The sequence below is a fragment of the Thamnophis sirtalis genome, unplaced genomic scaffold (genome assembly GCF_051295495.1).
Source record: "Thamnophis sirtalis isolate CommonGarterSnake01/CBP01778 unplaced genomic scaffold, rThaSir2_p1.2 scaffold_4, whole genome shotgun sequence".
Lineage (NCBI taxonomy): Eukaryota > Metazoa > Chordata > Lepidosauria > Squamata > Natricidae > Thamnophis > Thamnophis sirtalis.
In genome coordinates, this window is record NW_028261384.1 from 119,443,786 (window position 1) to 119,460,312 (window position 16,527).

General features: G+C 42.8%; 1 protein-coding gene across 1 annotated transcript; it reads right to left on the minus strand.

Moving 5' to 3' along the window:
• Positions 1 to 3,064: 3,064 nt before the first annotated feature.
• Positions 3,065 to 11,434, minus strand: TMEM238 (transmembrane protein 238). The gene is made up of 2 exons (XM_087713918.1): positions 10,854 to 11,434; positions 3,065 to 3,665 (listed from the first exon to the last, which is right to left on the minus strand). The coding sequence occupies exon 1, from the start codon at positions 11,210 to 11,212 to the stop codon at positions 10,856 to 10,858; it is 357 nt and encodes a 118-aa protein (XP_087570044.1). The 5' UTR covers positions 11,213 to 11,434; the 3' UTR covers positions 3,065 to 3,665; positions 10,854 to 10,855.
• Between the last annotated feature and the right edge of the window lie 5,093 nt (positions 11,435 to 16,527).

Below are 16,527 nucleotides of genomic sequence, written 5' to 3' on the forward strand. Positions count from 1 at the left end.
TTGGACAACTGGGCAGCATCATTTGTGAGTCACAGTCAGGGTTGGGTTTTGGAGATCATTTCTGCTAGGTCTTCAAGTGGGGGAATTTTCCCTCCCCCATTGGATTAAAAGGGAGAATTTCCCCTCCCCCATGGGATTAAAAGGGAGATATGATTGCTAGGGCTTTGGTGCCACAGAGCAGAAATTAACCTAGGAGAAGCTCTGTGGAGATAGGTGAAAGGAATAAAAATCAATCTGATTCTGAATCGGGTCTCTCTCTCTCTCTCTCTCTCTCTCTCTCTCTCTCTCTCTCTCTCTCTCTCTCTCTCTCTCTCTCTGTGTGTGTGTGTGTGTGTGTGTGTGTGTGTGTGTGTGTGTGTGTGTAGCTGCTTCTACAATACAGAAAATACAGACATTTTGGACAAATTTCCCTCCCACCAGACAGAAATCTAAAGTGCCCAGAACTTGCTGTGCTAGCCTCAAATACAATTCTTATATGAGTACATTAAACTGATTACAATATAAATGAGACAAGAAAGAAAACCTTACAAAGAATTTCTGTGAATGAAGCAAAGAAAGAAAACTTTACAATCAATTTCCACCCTCCCCCCATAATCTTTACAGCTGTCTTCCAGGGACTGGAAAGAGTTTTTCAGTCTTTACTTGTCCATCTAAGGGTCCTTTCTTTCATGTCTGCTGGATGGCATTAGGCTTGGCTTGGCGGTAAGGGTGGTCTATCAGGCTTGGGAAGGTCTGCTCCACAATTCCTGGCTCAAATGGATGGTGTTTCCTCTGGAGGCAGCACCTGAATCCATGTGCTCTGCTCATCTGTGCAGGGCTGAAAGACATGAGAACAGGGTTCCTTCCCCCACAGAAAAGGCATTGTTGGAGGATTAGAGGTGGGGGTAGATAGCTTGCAAGCAGAGTTTGAAAAAACAACAATACATCAGTTATTGCAGTTACTAAACAGATAAACTAGTAACAATATGGGGATATCACAGATGAGAAATGGGGCTGGATTCACATGCTTCAGGAAAGGGATGAACAGATGAAATCATTTTAAACACATACAATAAGTACAAGACTGATATTTTTTTCTGTAAATGAACTTAAAACTTTCCCTCATAACTTTGGGTTGGTACTTTAAGGTACAGAGACGGAAGTAAAAAGAATACTTCTCTTTACTCTGTTTTTGTTGGCCAAACAAACACACAGCAAAGTCTCATTTTTTTAATTGGAGACATTACAGTTACCTCGAGAACGCACAAGACATACATACACAAGGACAAAGAGAAAACGAGAGGGGGAAAAACTCACAACTCTCAGGTTTACACACCTTAGTCATTCCCAGCACAAATCTCAGTTAAATTAGGGAAGGCACAGATCTTAACAAACAAACCACGTGGTTGCATAGAAGACAGAGAAAGAGACAAACAGACAAGAAAAAAAAACCCCAACATTTTCTCTTTTCTTTTAAGTACCTTTATTTAGCCAAATTAGTTTTTCTGTGTCATCCCTCAGCAAAATCCATTTGGCACACAGTTTCCTTGCTCTCTTTTTACTCATGCCAATCAAAATAGGCATATGCCTGGCATCCCAGGCTTCAAGAAAATCTCCGAGGATGCTTCCAGCCACTGCGAGCTAACGCTTCCCATGACTCTTTAAATGTAAGACTCACTTTGGCTTAGCCGCCATAAGTTTCAGGGGAAAAAATATTCTGGGAAGATACTTTGATTCCCTCGTGAATTATTCAGCCCCTTCTCTCCAGGGAATCACCTGGGTTTTTGGATCAAAAAGGTAATCTGGGAGGACCTCTGGCCCTCTGCAGTTTAGTGTCAGTACGTCCTACACTTTTTCATGCATAAGAAGCCTTTGCTTTTTTGCTTTCACAGGGCAAAAACAAAAACAACAACAAATTTTCATTCACTTTGCCATCCATTTTCACACACTCTCTCCTTTTCCTAACAGAAGGTCCTGTGCCTGACCTGATACTTTCCAGGCTCTCTTGGTAAAACATACAGAGGAAGCAAGATCCAGCTGTGATTGGGAGAAGGATCCCATCACTCACACACATGCAGGTATAAACACATTTCCCACACTTTGCCATGCTTTAAAATTAAATTTTAGAGAATTAAAATTTAGAGGTATTCACCTTCTTTCCAAGGAGCCTTTGAGCTCAAACTCAAAACCCCTTTAAAATCTAGCTCCAAATGGTTAAGGTCCAGGAAAAATCCACCCGCAGACTCAATGGGGTCTGTGCCGGCAAGGGAGGCTTACATGGGCCATATCCATTAGTTAGGTTAGCTTGGAGTTCCATCTTTGGGTGCTAAATTGTTGGAATAAATGTTCTTCTGGGTTCAGATCCAAGTGGGGAAAAAGACACTGGAAACATGGAGGCTGCTTGGAAAGTTTAATGGTGGACAGGACCACATGGCTTCAGCCCTGAACAGAAAAGGTGATCACATGCTTCAAGATATTGGGTAAAGAAGAAAAGAGAGAAGAAGGGGCTTGCTGGGTTTTTATACTCTGTTCGGCCCTCTCTCTCTGTTTCTTGTTCCTGAGTAAGAAATGTATTCTGATTGGTTGTCAGACTCCCATGGTGCCATGCAGCGGAAACTCTCTAGGCCAGTGATGGCGAAGCTATGGCACGCATGCCACAGGTGGCACGTGGAGCCATTTGTCAGGGAACATGAGGCGCTGCCCTGTCAACTGGCCAGCGCACATGCGCCCATTGGCCAGCTGAGTTCACCCTTTTTTAAAGCCATTTTTCGCCCTCCCCAGGCTCCTGGGGCTTTATAGAAGCCTGGGGAGGGCGAAAAGAGCCTCCCCCCCCCCGGAGGCCCTCTGGAGGCTTCATGAGCTTCCCTGAAGCCTCCGGAGTGCAAAAAAACATCCCTACAGGCAAACCGGAAGTTCGGGAACAGACTTCCGGTTTGCTCGGAGGGTCATTTTGACTGCTTTGGAGGCTTCAGGGAAGCCACCTGAAGGTCCCTGAAGCCTCCAGAGGGCTTCCGGGGGGCGGGGGGCTGTTTTCGCCCTCCCCAGGCTCCTATAAAGCCTCTGGAGCCTGGGGAGGGCAAAAAAAAGCATGCAAAAAATGGGGGGGAGCGCCTGTAGTGCACGCATGCACACTGGGGTGTGTGTGTCACGCATTGCATTATGGGTGCGGCACACCCGCACACGACCCCCCCTGCGCTCCCCCCACTTATGGCGCGTGAGCCAAAAAAGGTTTGCCATCACTGCTCTAGGCTGTGTTTTGAGTTCCAAGTTGCCAATGGCTCACTGACAAAAGGGGGAGGGCAGGAAGCTGCAGGGAGCTACCCTGCCTTTAAAAACATGTTTCTCCCTTTTCACATCCAGAAAAATATAATATTCTGCCTTCTTAACATTTCCCAGGATATTTCAGTTTTCTAGCAGAGGGATGGGTTTTAACTTCCTACACTAGGAAAAGGAAAAGTTATAATAATACCACACCTGCTTCTGAAAAAAAATATATACACTCTCTCTATATATGTTTATACATTTAGAAACAGAAAAAAAAGCAAAATTCATCCAGTACTGTACAGCAATAATATCACAAGATACTATGTGAATATGGGCAGGAGTTCCAGGGTATTGAATGAAGAGTCACATGCTTTTGTCAGTGAGGTCCAGTTTTAGAAGAATGTTGTCCAGCTCAATCCATCCTGCAGGTAAGAGCACACAAAATCACAAGCTCGTTACAAATATTCATCTACCATACTAAAGGGAATAATGAGTAGGCTGGGATAAGAGAGGAAAGAGTCAATAATTTTCAATCCCTGCAGCTTAAGACAGATCAGGAGGAAAGAGATGATCTATTTAAGGGGTAAATTTTCCTCAGAAGATTCTCACTGCAGTTTCTCGTGGAAAGAATGGAAAAGACCCAGAATTCAGGTCATATAACATATCGTTATGTCTAGATAAATGATTTTGTTCCGGAAATGCTGGAAATGTTAGAAATTACCGATACTCCTCAACTAACAACTGTAATTAAGCCCAGAATTACATTTGTCAGTTGTGGCAGTCGTTAAGTAGGTCGCCATGTGACTGTGACTAATTTTTTTGCACCTTCCCCCCCCCCCTTTTTACCTTTTTGAGTGAACACCGTGGCTGTTAGGTGAACACAGCTATTGTTAAGTAAGCCTGCTTTTTGCAATCACCATTTTCGTTAGAAATCGTAAATAAATGCCAAACCAGCAAAACACAGGAGACAAAACACAGTCTTTTGTGACCAGGGAACACTACAACTGGCCATGAATGAAGGCTGGTTGCCAAGTGCCCGACATCCAGTAGTGTGTGTGAGAGAGAGGGGGGACGGAAGGAAGAGGAGAGGGAGAGGGAGGGGGAGAGATAGGGAGAGAGGAAGGGAGGGAGGGAGATGGGGAGCGAGTGGGGAGAGGGGGAAGGGGGAGAAGGAGGGAGAGGGGAGGGAGAGGGGTGAAGGAATAGGAGAGGGAGGGGGTGAGGGGGGAGGGAGGAGAGGGAGGGCAGGGGGAGGGAGGGGAAGGGAGGGAGGGAGAGAGAGGGAGGGAGAGAGAATGCACACAGTCACCAGAATTTACAATAAAAGGTCTTTAGTAGCCTCTGGGGAGGTCATTTGGCCAGGCAGGGAAAACTCTTTAAGGTTGGCCTTCCCAAACTGTTAAAGTCTAATGTGTAATAGACTAGCTAATGGTTGTACTGTATTCAACTGATGATGTAGATCAGTGGTCCCAATCTTTTCGGCAAGGCGGCCCAACAGTGTTGGGAAGAAGGGAACCAGCCCACGGCTCGCACAAGTCAAGCTGCACATGCGCTGCCCAGCTGCTTGCCCGGTTCCATTTCGAATAGGCCGTGGCCCAGTTGTGGGGTTGTGGACCCCTGTAGCAAAGGAGGCTGTGTTTGCAAGCACAGGCCGTTCAAGGCAGAGCAACAGGAGGAGGTCTCCAGTTTCACCCACACATGAAAAATGATATCTGTGGCCTGTCTCCACATATGTGGCGTTAAAAGTTTAATGAGGGTGCTAAAAGGTAAACAAAAGCGGTCAGCGGGGGAAGTAATAACAGGGAGGACTGAGCTCTAAAAGCAGCTTCTAGGCCATTGCAGGAAAGAGACTGCTTAATCATATAGGACAGCAGTGGGATTCACTTAGGTTTACCACCAGTTCACAACTGTGATTGCATGTATGCATGCTCGCATTGTGCACACACCTTCCGCACATGCATGCAGCCTTCCATGCATGTGCTTTGCATGCATGCATGCAATGTCAAAAACAAAGCTACATAGAAAGTTTTGGAGCCAGGGAGGGTGGGCGGCCACCCAGTTTGGTGCTACCGGTTTGGCCGAACCAATCCAAACCGGCTGAATGCCCCCTCTGATATAATTTCTCCAGTCCAGGAGGACGCCTAGAAAATAAAATAAAATCTGAGAGTCTGAGATAGGTCCATTGTTTCAAGGGAAGGCAAAGAACTGACTTGGTTTAAGAAGCCATGAAGAAGTTCATCCACAATTGTTCCCCGCTTTCTCGATGACAGGTAGTCCTCAACTTACAACAGCTCATTTACTGACCAGTTGGATCACAACAGCACTGAAAAAAGGGACATATGACTAGTTTTTTTCAACTTAGGACCACTGCAGCATCCTCATGGTCGCATGATCAAAATTCAGACACATGGCAACTGACTCATATTTATGATGGTCGCAATCTCCCGAGGTCATGTGATCTCCTTTTGTGACCTTCCTGACAAGCAACGTCAGTGGGGGAAGCCAGATTCAATTAACCACTGTGTCACTACCTTAACAACTGCAATGATTCACTTAACAATGATGGCAAGAAAGGTTGTTAAACGGGGCAAAACTCACCTAACAACCATCTCACTTAGCAACATTTAAATTTGGGGTTCAATTGTGGTGGTAAGTCAAAGACTACCTGTATAGTATGTGATTTGAACTGCATTTGCAAGGATGAAAGATATTGGCCTCCCTTGCATCTTAAAATGAGGTGGATTGTTTACTGCAGCTGTGGCCAGTTGAACCTCTAGCATATGAACTATGGAACAGGAAGTCCACGGTTTTATTCTCACTTCCACTGTGAGAACAGCTCTTACTTTCTATGCCTTCATTTCCTCCCCACCTGCTTTTTACCATGGATTGCCCATAAAAAGAACGAGGACATGGTAGATACAGTACATTCCACAGAGTTTATGTTATGTGTATATGAGGTCAAAGAGAAGTAATGACACAGTGGTTAATTGAATCTGGCTTCCCCCACTGACATTGCTTGTCAGGAAGGTCACAAAAGGAGATCACATGACCTCGAGAATATTGGTAGCTCAGAGTCGAACTGTGGGGTCTTTAGTGTTCTCTGAGCTTGGTTGTTTTCTTTCAGACGTTTCATTAGCCTTCATCAGGGGTGGGTTCCTGCCAGTTCTAACCTCTTCTATAGAAGAGGTTCCACAAATCTACAGTACCGTTTAGAACTGGTTTCAGCTCCCTCCCCTCGCCTGTTTACACATCATCAAGACGAAGAGCGAGAGGAGGAATTCTGGGAGTTGAAGTCCACAAGTCTTAAAGCTGTCAAGTTTGAACACTCTGAGGCTTTTCTAAAGGGTTAGGGGTGCAAGGGTCTTGTAACTTGACAGCTTTAAGACTTGCACACTTCAATGCCAGAGTTGCTGAGCCAACATGACTGGAGGAGGAATTCTGGGAGTTGAAATCCACAAGTCTTAAAGCTGTCAGGTTTGAACCCCCTTGGGGAGTTTTTTTCTAAAGGGTTAGGGGTGCAAGGGTCTTGTAACTTGACAGCTTTAAGACTTGCATGCTTCAAATGCCAGAGTTTCTGAGCCAACATTTTGGTTACTAAGCAAGTGCGTTGTTAAGTGTGTTTCACCACATTTTACAAGTTGGCCACGCCCACCCAATCACATGGCTGGCAAGCCACTCCTACCCAGTCACATGGCAAGCCACTCCCACAAAGCAGATCACACCTACAGAAGAGGTTCTAAAAAAAATTGAACCCACCACTACACTTCATGATGATGTTACCTAGTTGGGTAATGAAATGTCTGCAAGTAAACAACCAAGCTCAGAGAGCACTGGCTCTTCAGCTTTGAAACGGAGACGAGCACCGCCCTCTAGAGTCAGGAATGACTTAGTGCATATGTGTGAGGAACACCTTTACCTTTACCTATATAATCTATATGGATATGTATCTATAGTATATGTATATGTAAATATCAACACCCCATTCACAAACACCCACATAAACACACATTACGATCTTGTTGATATGAGATTCATCTATTCAGTCAGTTGGTAGCCATTGCCAATTGGTTAGTATTTTATTTCATTTTGAATTTAGAGTTAGTATTTTATTCTATTTTATTTTATTTATTTCATTTTATTTTTACAGGTAAAAGATTACAAGTAATCCTTACGTAGTACTGCCTCAATTATTGTCCATTCGCAGCTACCAAGAAGGTGAAAAAGTAATTTTATGACAAGTGCAGGTAGTCCTTGACTTGTAACAGTTCATTTAGTGACCGTTTAAAGTTACAATGGCACTGAAAAAAATGACATGACCATTTTTCAGTTACGACCGTTGCAGTAGCCGCATGATTGTGTCATCAAAATTCAGGTGCTTGGCAACTTTTCACATTTATGACCATTGCTATGTCCCAAGGTCATGTGATCACCTTTTGCAACCTTCTGACAAGCAAACTCAACGGGGAAGCCAGATTAACAACCAGATTACTAACTTATCAACTGCAGTGGTTCACTTAACAAGTGAGTCAAGAAAAGTCATAAAATGGGGCAAAACTCACTTAACAAATGTCTCACTTAACAACTGAAATTTTGGGCTCAGCTGTGGTCGTAAGTAGAGGACTACCTGTACTCACATTTACAACCTTCACGTGTCTCTAAAGCAAAGGAAAGCTGAAATAAAGCCATTAAGCATAGTTGCATTTCACTTAGTCACCACTTCGCTTAATGACCAATTTGCCAGTTCCAATTGTGGTTGCTAAATGAAAAAAAATCTATAGTACCATATCCGGGTTATAAAAATTCCAGATGACCAATAGATGAGCAGAGAAATAGAGAAAACGGTTGCTCTTTGCTGCCACCTAGAGATCATCTCGATTATTGTTGTCCTGATATGGTATGTCTTACTATTACATAATAGCTGAAAAAAACTGGCCATGAGTTTTCTTCAGAAAGCATAATCCTCTGTTGGCTTGATTAATACCTGTCTAAGTCTAGTATATAATGAACAACAACATTAAAAATATGCGAGAGTAGCTATCTTTCAACAAACTAAGTCAGTTATATGATGCATTCTATTAGGGGCTATATTTATATAAAATATTCCAGCAAAATAATTGAATAACAAAATTGGAAGGGACCTTTTAGGTCATCTTGTCAAACCTCCCACCCAAGCAGGAGATTCTACACCCTTTCACCAAAATCAACCAAATCACATAATAATTTAATACCCTTTGGTTAGCAAACCAACATCACGTGTTGTGTGAACTCAAGTTATATAGACATTGTTTTTAAGTTTGTTTTTTGACATATGATGAATTGTGCAAATGTTTGCTTATTTAAATCCGTTATTCAATCGATGCCCTTTTCCTTTTCCAGTACGGTATCACACCAGTGGGCACTACCCAGTTCTTCATAACAGCAGGTTGGAGAAAAGTCAACAAGATATTTGTTCTTGGCATACACTCATTGGCAGAGATTGCTGTGCCAATATTCATTGCTGTGTTGTGTTCATTGAAAAACTACCTTTGCATGAAAAACAGGAAGCCAACCTTAATTAGCACATTGAGAAGAATTGTACTGACTGAAAGCTGGATAGATTCTTTCCAATTATATGTTTATTGTCATATATTTGGTTGTCATCTAGTTGATCCTGGATGACCTTGGAAAAGATAAGCTGGTTCAGATCTGGCTAGCATCTGGATGACAACCCAAGACTATAATCCAGTCTGCACAATCAACCCAATGGAATAGCAATAGCACTTATACACTGCTTCACAATGCTTTTACAACCCTCTCTAAGCAGTTAACAGAATCAGTGAATTGCCCCCAACAATCTGGGTCCTCATTTTACCCACCTCGGAAGGATGGAAGGCTGAGTCAACCTTGAGCCTGGTGGGATTCGAATTGCCAAATTGCAGGGCAGGCAACAGAAGTAGCCTGCCGTACAGCATTCTAACCACCATGCCACCACAGCTCCTAGCCACATCTTTGAAGTCAACCATAATCAAGCTCAACTTGAGATGGTATTATTTTCATTGACCTTTCATATGCAGTAGATGTTGAAGGCAGAGGTCCTCCCCAGTCTCTATAAACCCAACCTTTCCCAGGCATGATGGCTTGTAGATGTATTGGGCTGTAGTTACCATTATCTGCAGGATAAGGACAAGGAGAATGTCTTCCACATAATATATATCCATATATCCGCATAATATATGAATGAGAACTAGGATAATACCATGGTAGAGTGAAAGAATATGGAAATTATAGAAGTACAGGGAAAGACAAAGAAACAAATTTCATACAGTCAGATCCACAGTCCAGTTTTATTTATATTAATGGAAACCAGCTCTTTCATAGCAATGCTGGCATGAATTGGAAATCTGTGATAGAGTAGATGTTGTGAAGGTGATGGAGAACAACAGCAAATCATGCAAGGAGAGAAAATTGTGTATGACACCCTACTACAGGTACTTTAACTTTTGATCACAAATTTCTCTTGTTAAGCAAGACATTTATTAAGTGAATTTTGTCCCATTTTACAACATTTCTTGCTGAAGTTGTTGAGTAAATCACTGCAGTTGTTAAGTTAGTGCTATGAATATTAAGCGAATCAGTCTTCCCCATTGACTTTGCTTGTCAGAAGGTTGCAAAAGGCGATCACTTGACCCCGTGATGTGAGTTAGTTGCCAAGGATCTGAATTCTGATCACTGACCTTGGGGAAGCTGCAATGGTCCTGTGAAATATGGCTATAACTCACATTTTTTTCAGTGCTGTTGTAACTCTGAAGAGTCACTAAAGAAGTTGTTGTAAGTCGAGGGCTACTTGTAAATTTACATTTACAATCACTAAGGTAAATTGCAATCCTTATTTATGCATTGTACAAAATCAGTTGAGGTAATTCTTTTTAATGCTGCTTAATATACATGATAAACTAGATAAAAATAATGCCCAGAAGAAAATTAGTCTAATTACAAAAGCTGCACCTGTTTATATTACAGGAATGGGAGCTGGGCTAATCATGACCTTCAATTTGCAAACAACTCCACAATAGAACAAGGGATGGTAAAGAAAGTAGAATTGACACAGACTGTTCTAATTAAAGAGAATTTATCTAATTTTGTTTCCATTTGGAAGCAATTACTGGATTTTGTATTTGAAGCTGAAAAAAAAATGAAAGTCTAATTTTAGATTTTGACAAATTAAAATTACCTTGTTGTTACAGAAATGGCAAAAGGTTGGGACTGTAACTTTTTTTTTTTATTCCATTGCACTGAAAAGATGCTACTTTTTTCTTCCTTTTTCACTTCTTTCTGCGGCTCTTTTTAATCTTCTGAGTTTTTGTTTCTACTTGTATTTTATCTTCCAATAAACTTGAATTTTAAAAAATTAAAAAGATTCCTAATGAACTATACATTAACCCAAGGCACCATGCTATAAGACGGTTTCATATGGAAGTTGCTGTGCAGAAATCAGCACAGAATTTTTGAAAAAAAAAAAAGGAGTAAAAGCCAGGTGTTCAGATGCACCTGAAACATACGTTTAGAGAGGAATTGGTTGGTCTACTATGAAAACCTGATGTGATCTGTAAGGAAAAGAGAGCATATGTTACCTCTAAGCTGCCTCTCGGCTGCTTGGAATGGTCCTCATGGCCAACCCACCGCCTTGGCGTCGCGACCAGGTCCGTGAGATCTTCCTAGCCAGCCGTGCCAGCTTGCCTTTCTTGGCGTGATAATCCCTTGCCAGCTCTTCAGGGGCTATCTCAATATTGCCCGTGTACCACGTAATCCAACCTAAGAGGCTCAGGAACACCAGCACCGCGCCCGAGTAGATGAATAGATCCCCAAAGTCTCGGCCTCGCAGCCTCAGTCTAGCAAAGATGCCAGTCAGCAGTGCCCCCGTGCCCGCAGCGTCCATAAACACTGCAAATGCCAGGGCCAGCCGGCAACGGCTCAATCCCGAGGAGACCATGAGACTGGAGCTGCTGAGTGGGGTGTACTTACTTGAAAGGAGTTGGGGAGCCCTTCTGAAGGGGGGGGGGATGAGGCTCCCAAAGAACACGTTGCAATGGCAATTGGCAACTGCAAAGGATGGTCCTTCATAAGCCAGTAATGCAGATTTACAACCAAACCCAGCTGAAAGAAAGGAAGTAGAGGAGGCAGAAAAAGAACAGCGGGAAAGGCAAACTACTCAGGCTGGGAGTGGAAAGAAGGAGTGCCCAGCATCTAGAAAGTGGCCCAACCAGTTTCAGAAAGGGAGGGACCAATAGTTTCATTAACCCTCCTCTACCCTCAGAGCTAAGAAATCTGGTTAAGCTCCCATTTGCTCACCATCTTCCTTCAAATTTCCCCCAAGGAACTCAAAAGGCCTGGTTCCTAGGTCCTAAGCCCCCGTCCCCCTCCCACCCACCTCCAAATCTGCCTTCTCACACAGTTGGGAGAGTCCTGGATAATCACTATCTTTGGTTCAAATAACTTCCTTGCAGAAAGCAGGAAGCCTCCGGCTATTTATTTTCTTTTCTAAAATCCCCCACCCTCCACCTTTCCTAGCGACACTCTCTTCGGATGCTCGGTTTTCACCCCTTCTCAATACACTGAGCTGTCCATAAAAGGAATCTCACCCACTGAAGATTTTCAGGCCTGCTTCCTGTGGATCTGTGCACGCACTCACCTGACAGCCAAACCAAGTATAAGGAAAGAGGAAGATAATTTGAGAAGGTTAGGAGTCAGTGAAGAGCCAGATGAGGTGCAGCAGTGCATGTTGAAGTCCACTTTTGCAAAGTTATCATTATTAGGCTTAGTTCATAGAATATTAAGAGCAGGGGTGTCAAACTCGAGGCCTGAGGGCCAGATCTGGTCTGCAGGGTGCTTAGATCTGGCCCCCGGGGCCGCTCTGGAAACAGCAAAGGACTGGCCCACAGCGCCTCTGCCAGAGAAAACGGAGCTCAGGAGGACTGTGTGCAGCCCTCCAAAGCTCCATTTTTGCTGGCAGAGGGTTGCAGGAGGCCGTCGCAGCCATAATGGAGCTCGGGAACCCATTTTCGCTGGCAGAGTGCTTGGGCCACCAATGAGTGACACCCAGGGTAAAACGCAACCCTGCTGTGGCCCTCAGTGAAATCGAGTTTGACAACCCTGATATAGAGTAACAAAGTTGGAAGGGACCTTGGAGGTCTTCTTGTCCAACCCCTTGCTCAGGCATGAAACCCTATACCATTTCAGATTGTTTGTTGTTCGATCTCTTCTTAAAATCATCCAGTGCTTGGAGCATTCACAACTTCTGGAGGCAACTTCTGTTCCACTGGTTAATTGTTCTAACTGTCAGGAAATTTCTCCTCAGTTCTAAGTTGCTTCTCTCCTTGATTAGTTTCCACCCATTGCTTCTTGTCCTGCCCTCAGGCGCTTTGGAGAATAGCCTGAACCCCTCTTCTTCGTGGAAACCCCTCAGATATTGGAACACTGCTATCATGTCTCCACTAGTCCTTCACTAAACTAGACCTAACCAATTCCAGGAGCCATTCTTTATATATATTTATCCTCCAGTCCCTTACAGATTCAATACATTCAAAATTTATTGACTAAAAACGAAATTCTCCACTTCTAAAACACTTCTAAATAAATGTGATTCAACCTGTAGTGTCTATTTCTTTGGCCTCCCATTCATTCAGTTAATACATTACGAAACTTGCTGTACTAATAGGGGAGAATATTTGTAGCTCAGGGTTGAAATGAGGGGTCCTTTATACCCTCTGAGCTTGGTTGTTTTCTTGCAGACGTTTCATTACCCAAACTAGGCAACAGCGTTAGTGAGCAGAAAGCACCAAGGACCCCTCAAAACTTGCTGTGGTGGGAATTGGCCATTTTCATGGACTACATATTCTGAAGCATGAGCCGAACTGTACCCTCTAGTCAGCTAATAACCTGGAAATGTCTTTACCTTTCTTTACTATCACTTGCAATAGGAAAAGAGAATCACCTTTCCACCCTGGAAATTATGCTGTTTTGCTTTCTCTGGGTGACTAAAAAGATTCATTGTAAAATCCTAAATGGAAAATTCAGAAGTAAATGGGAGTTACCAATATGTAACATGCTAAGCAATTTGAACTGCATTGTAAAAAAAACCATGGGATGGACTCTGATCCATGAAACCTTATGGAGTAATAAACTGGTTAGTCATTGATAGATCATAAACCTCTGTTTTTACTAATGATCCTGCCCTATTCAAAATCAATGACGGAAAAAAGCCAACAATTTGGATATGGGAATAAAAGAACTTGTGTTGTCTGATTGATTCATGGGAAATTCAAACTCCATAGTTGATAGTTTTATTACGCAATCAAAATAACAAAGGAGGGTGCGTAACCTTTAAGCCCCCAAATCCTTCATCAGGCAAGAGGATATAAGGCAAGACAATGAAAAGGAACTCTCCACTCCTTTCTCTGAGCAATATAGCCAGGATAGACTTTGCGCTAGAAGTAAGGCATTATCCCATTATCCCTCATCATATGTTGCATCTAAATCAATAGGAGATAATCTGGAGTTTGCCGGGTATTTTAGATTTCATTTCCCACAATTCTTTGCCTATGGCTTTCTTGAATGAAGCTGATGGGATTCCAAAACATTTGGAGGTGTCTGACATCTTAAAGGTAATGGTTCCCCTCACACATTTGTGTTAGTCATTCCTGACTCTAGGGGGCAGTACTCATCTCTGTTTCAAAGTCGAAGAGCCAGCGCTGTCTGAAGACGTCTCTGTAGTCATGTGGCTGGCATGACTAAATGCTGAAGGCACACGGAACATTGCTACCTTCCCACCAAAAGTGGTTTTTATTTTTCTACTTGCATTTTTACTTTCAAACTGCTAGGTCGGAAGACGTTGGGACTAGTAACGGGAGCTCACTCGGTTACGCGGCACTAGGAACTCAAACCGCCAACATGCTGACCTTTTTGATCGACAAACTCGGCGTCTTAGCCACTGAGCCACCCTTCCTGGACATCTTATTCCTGCTCTAAATAGTGGTCAACTCTCAACTTTGCTTATCTAGTTGAACTAATTTTTCATTTCCAACTGTTTGGAAATTGAATGAAAGGAGGCTATTCAAGTTTTAAGCATAAAATTAAATATTTGATCCATCGAGAGATCATATGAGATTGAAGAACAGAGTTACTTATGATCAAAGGATCATCTGAAGAAGCTGCCCAATGCTGATAGTGCAAAGATCCAGCGAGATGTGATACCGATGTTTGACTTCACACCAAGATCCGGCCATCACAATTTTCTTTATTCCTAATTTGCCAAGGGTATTTGGGAGTTGCACTTGGGATAATAGCAATACTGCTACTTTTGGGAATCTCTGAGCTCAACCTTTGTAGTCAGCAGTTGATGAAAGAGCTGAGATTCAGAGGTCCCCTTAAACAAGCATTAGGCAACCTAGTCCAGAATGATATGCTTTGATCTATACAGCTTTGTGAAGTAGAAAAAGCTTTTTGGTTATGCCCCTACAGGAAATAAAACTATTTGCATTTTAAATAAACACTGACGTTCCTTTTAAATATATATATATATATATATATTGGGCTGGAATTAGCTGCTTTTTTTTTCATCCCTGCCTAATGAAAGTGCTTGTGCAACATGAAAGTTCTCATCCTTTTCTCTCAGACTTTAATCAAATATTCTTTCAAAGAGCTAAAATTTCCGCAAACCTTATCTGTCGAGTTGGTCCTTTTAAGAGATAAGTGGGCCTAACAGAAAAAGAAAGGTCTGAGGAAGAGGGAAAAGATGTGGAAGGAATCACTCTACACTATACACACATAACAAAGATTTTTGTTTTTAAAATATTTCATTGACAGTCATTTATTTTCTCAAAATAATTTCTAAACATATAGTTGAGATGCCAGCCTTCCTTCACATATAGACTCCTGGCAATCCAGACTGGGAATATATAAATTTTCCTGGAGCAAAATTAGCACTGGAGGGAGCATGCCATTTACCCTATATAGCAAAGGAAAATGTCAGGAGAGTTCTTAGAAAATCGAGGAAGAAGCTGCTATGTCTGAGTTGGGAAAAATACAGGTGGTCCTCAACTTACAACAGTTCATTTAGTGACCATTCAAAGTTACATCAGCACTGAAAAAAAAAGTGACATTTTTCACAGGGGTGAATTATCTTCCAAATCTCAGATAAATGTCTGGAATTGCCTTCAGATCCTTGCCTGCAAAGGGTGGGGGGGAGGAGAGAGAAAGAGGATTTTCCTTTGGGATTTACATTATCTCTACAAAGCAGATAAAGCTTTTAGGCAGAAGCGGTGTGAATTTTAATTTTTTGATCTTTGTGCTTAATTCAAAAATTATTTATATCTCTGCACAAGCTCAGTGAGGGCACATATTTCTGTTTTTTATGTGTATGATATATTGTGAATGGTGTGGTGGCCTAGTGATGAAGATGCTTCTCCCACTCAGAAGATTGAGTTCAATCCTAGATAGCGGGGCAGATGTTTCTCTCATAGGATGCAAAGAAAAAAAATCTGCTGCAAACTTCGTGTGGTGTCAGGAAGGGCATCCAGTCAGTAAATGCTCAGCTCCATCCATTTGCCCTGAATTACGGGATTTATAATAGGTCGGTCAAACTGGCAGTCTGTGGGCTGGATGCGTCACGCACAGGCCATGCCCACCCTAGCTCTGCAAAGAGGAAAAAGGTTGTGAAATGTCACATGATGGCAATGCGATGCCGCAAGTTTGACAGCCGTGGATTACAGGGTCATAAAAAGGGAGGGTTTTTTTATGTAGATGATGTATGATGTATGACGATGTATGTACATTTTTTTTCAAATCTATTGAGCCTAAGGAAAAATTAGCACATCAAAGCCAACTTGCAGTCTTTTGGCTTTTATATTTTAGCAAGGATCTGGCTGTTTTCTATTGCAGAGGTCCCCAACCCTTGGGCCACGTCCCACTACTGAGCCGTGGCCTATTTGCAATTGGGCTGTGCAAACGAGTGGCAGGCACACATGAATGCAGCTTGACTCACAGGAGTGGCAGGCAGGCAGGACGCATTTGTAGCACAGCTCAACTAATCGAGCTATGTGTACATGTGTGTGTACCCCAGCCCACCACTCTTGCGGTTCAGTTCCCCTCTCCCCCACCCCCAGCCAGGCTGCCCAGCCACAAAGGTTGGGGAGCACTATTTTATTATACACTGGACAACAATATATTGTAGGTCCTGCAAGACTGTATTTTGGTTTTTCTTTATCTCTTGTGACATTATTCAATCTCTCAAAAGGTAGGCAGGCCAAT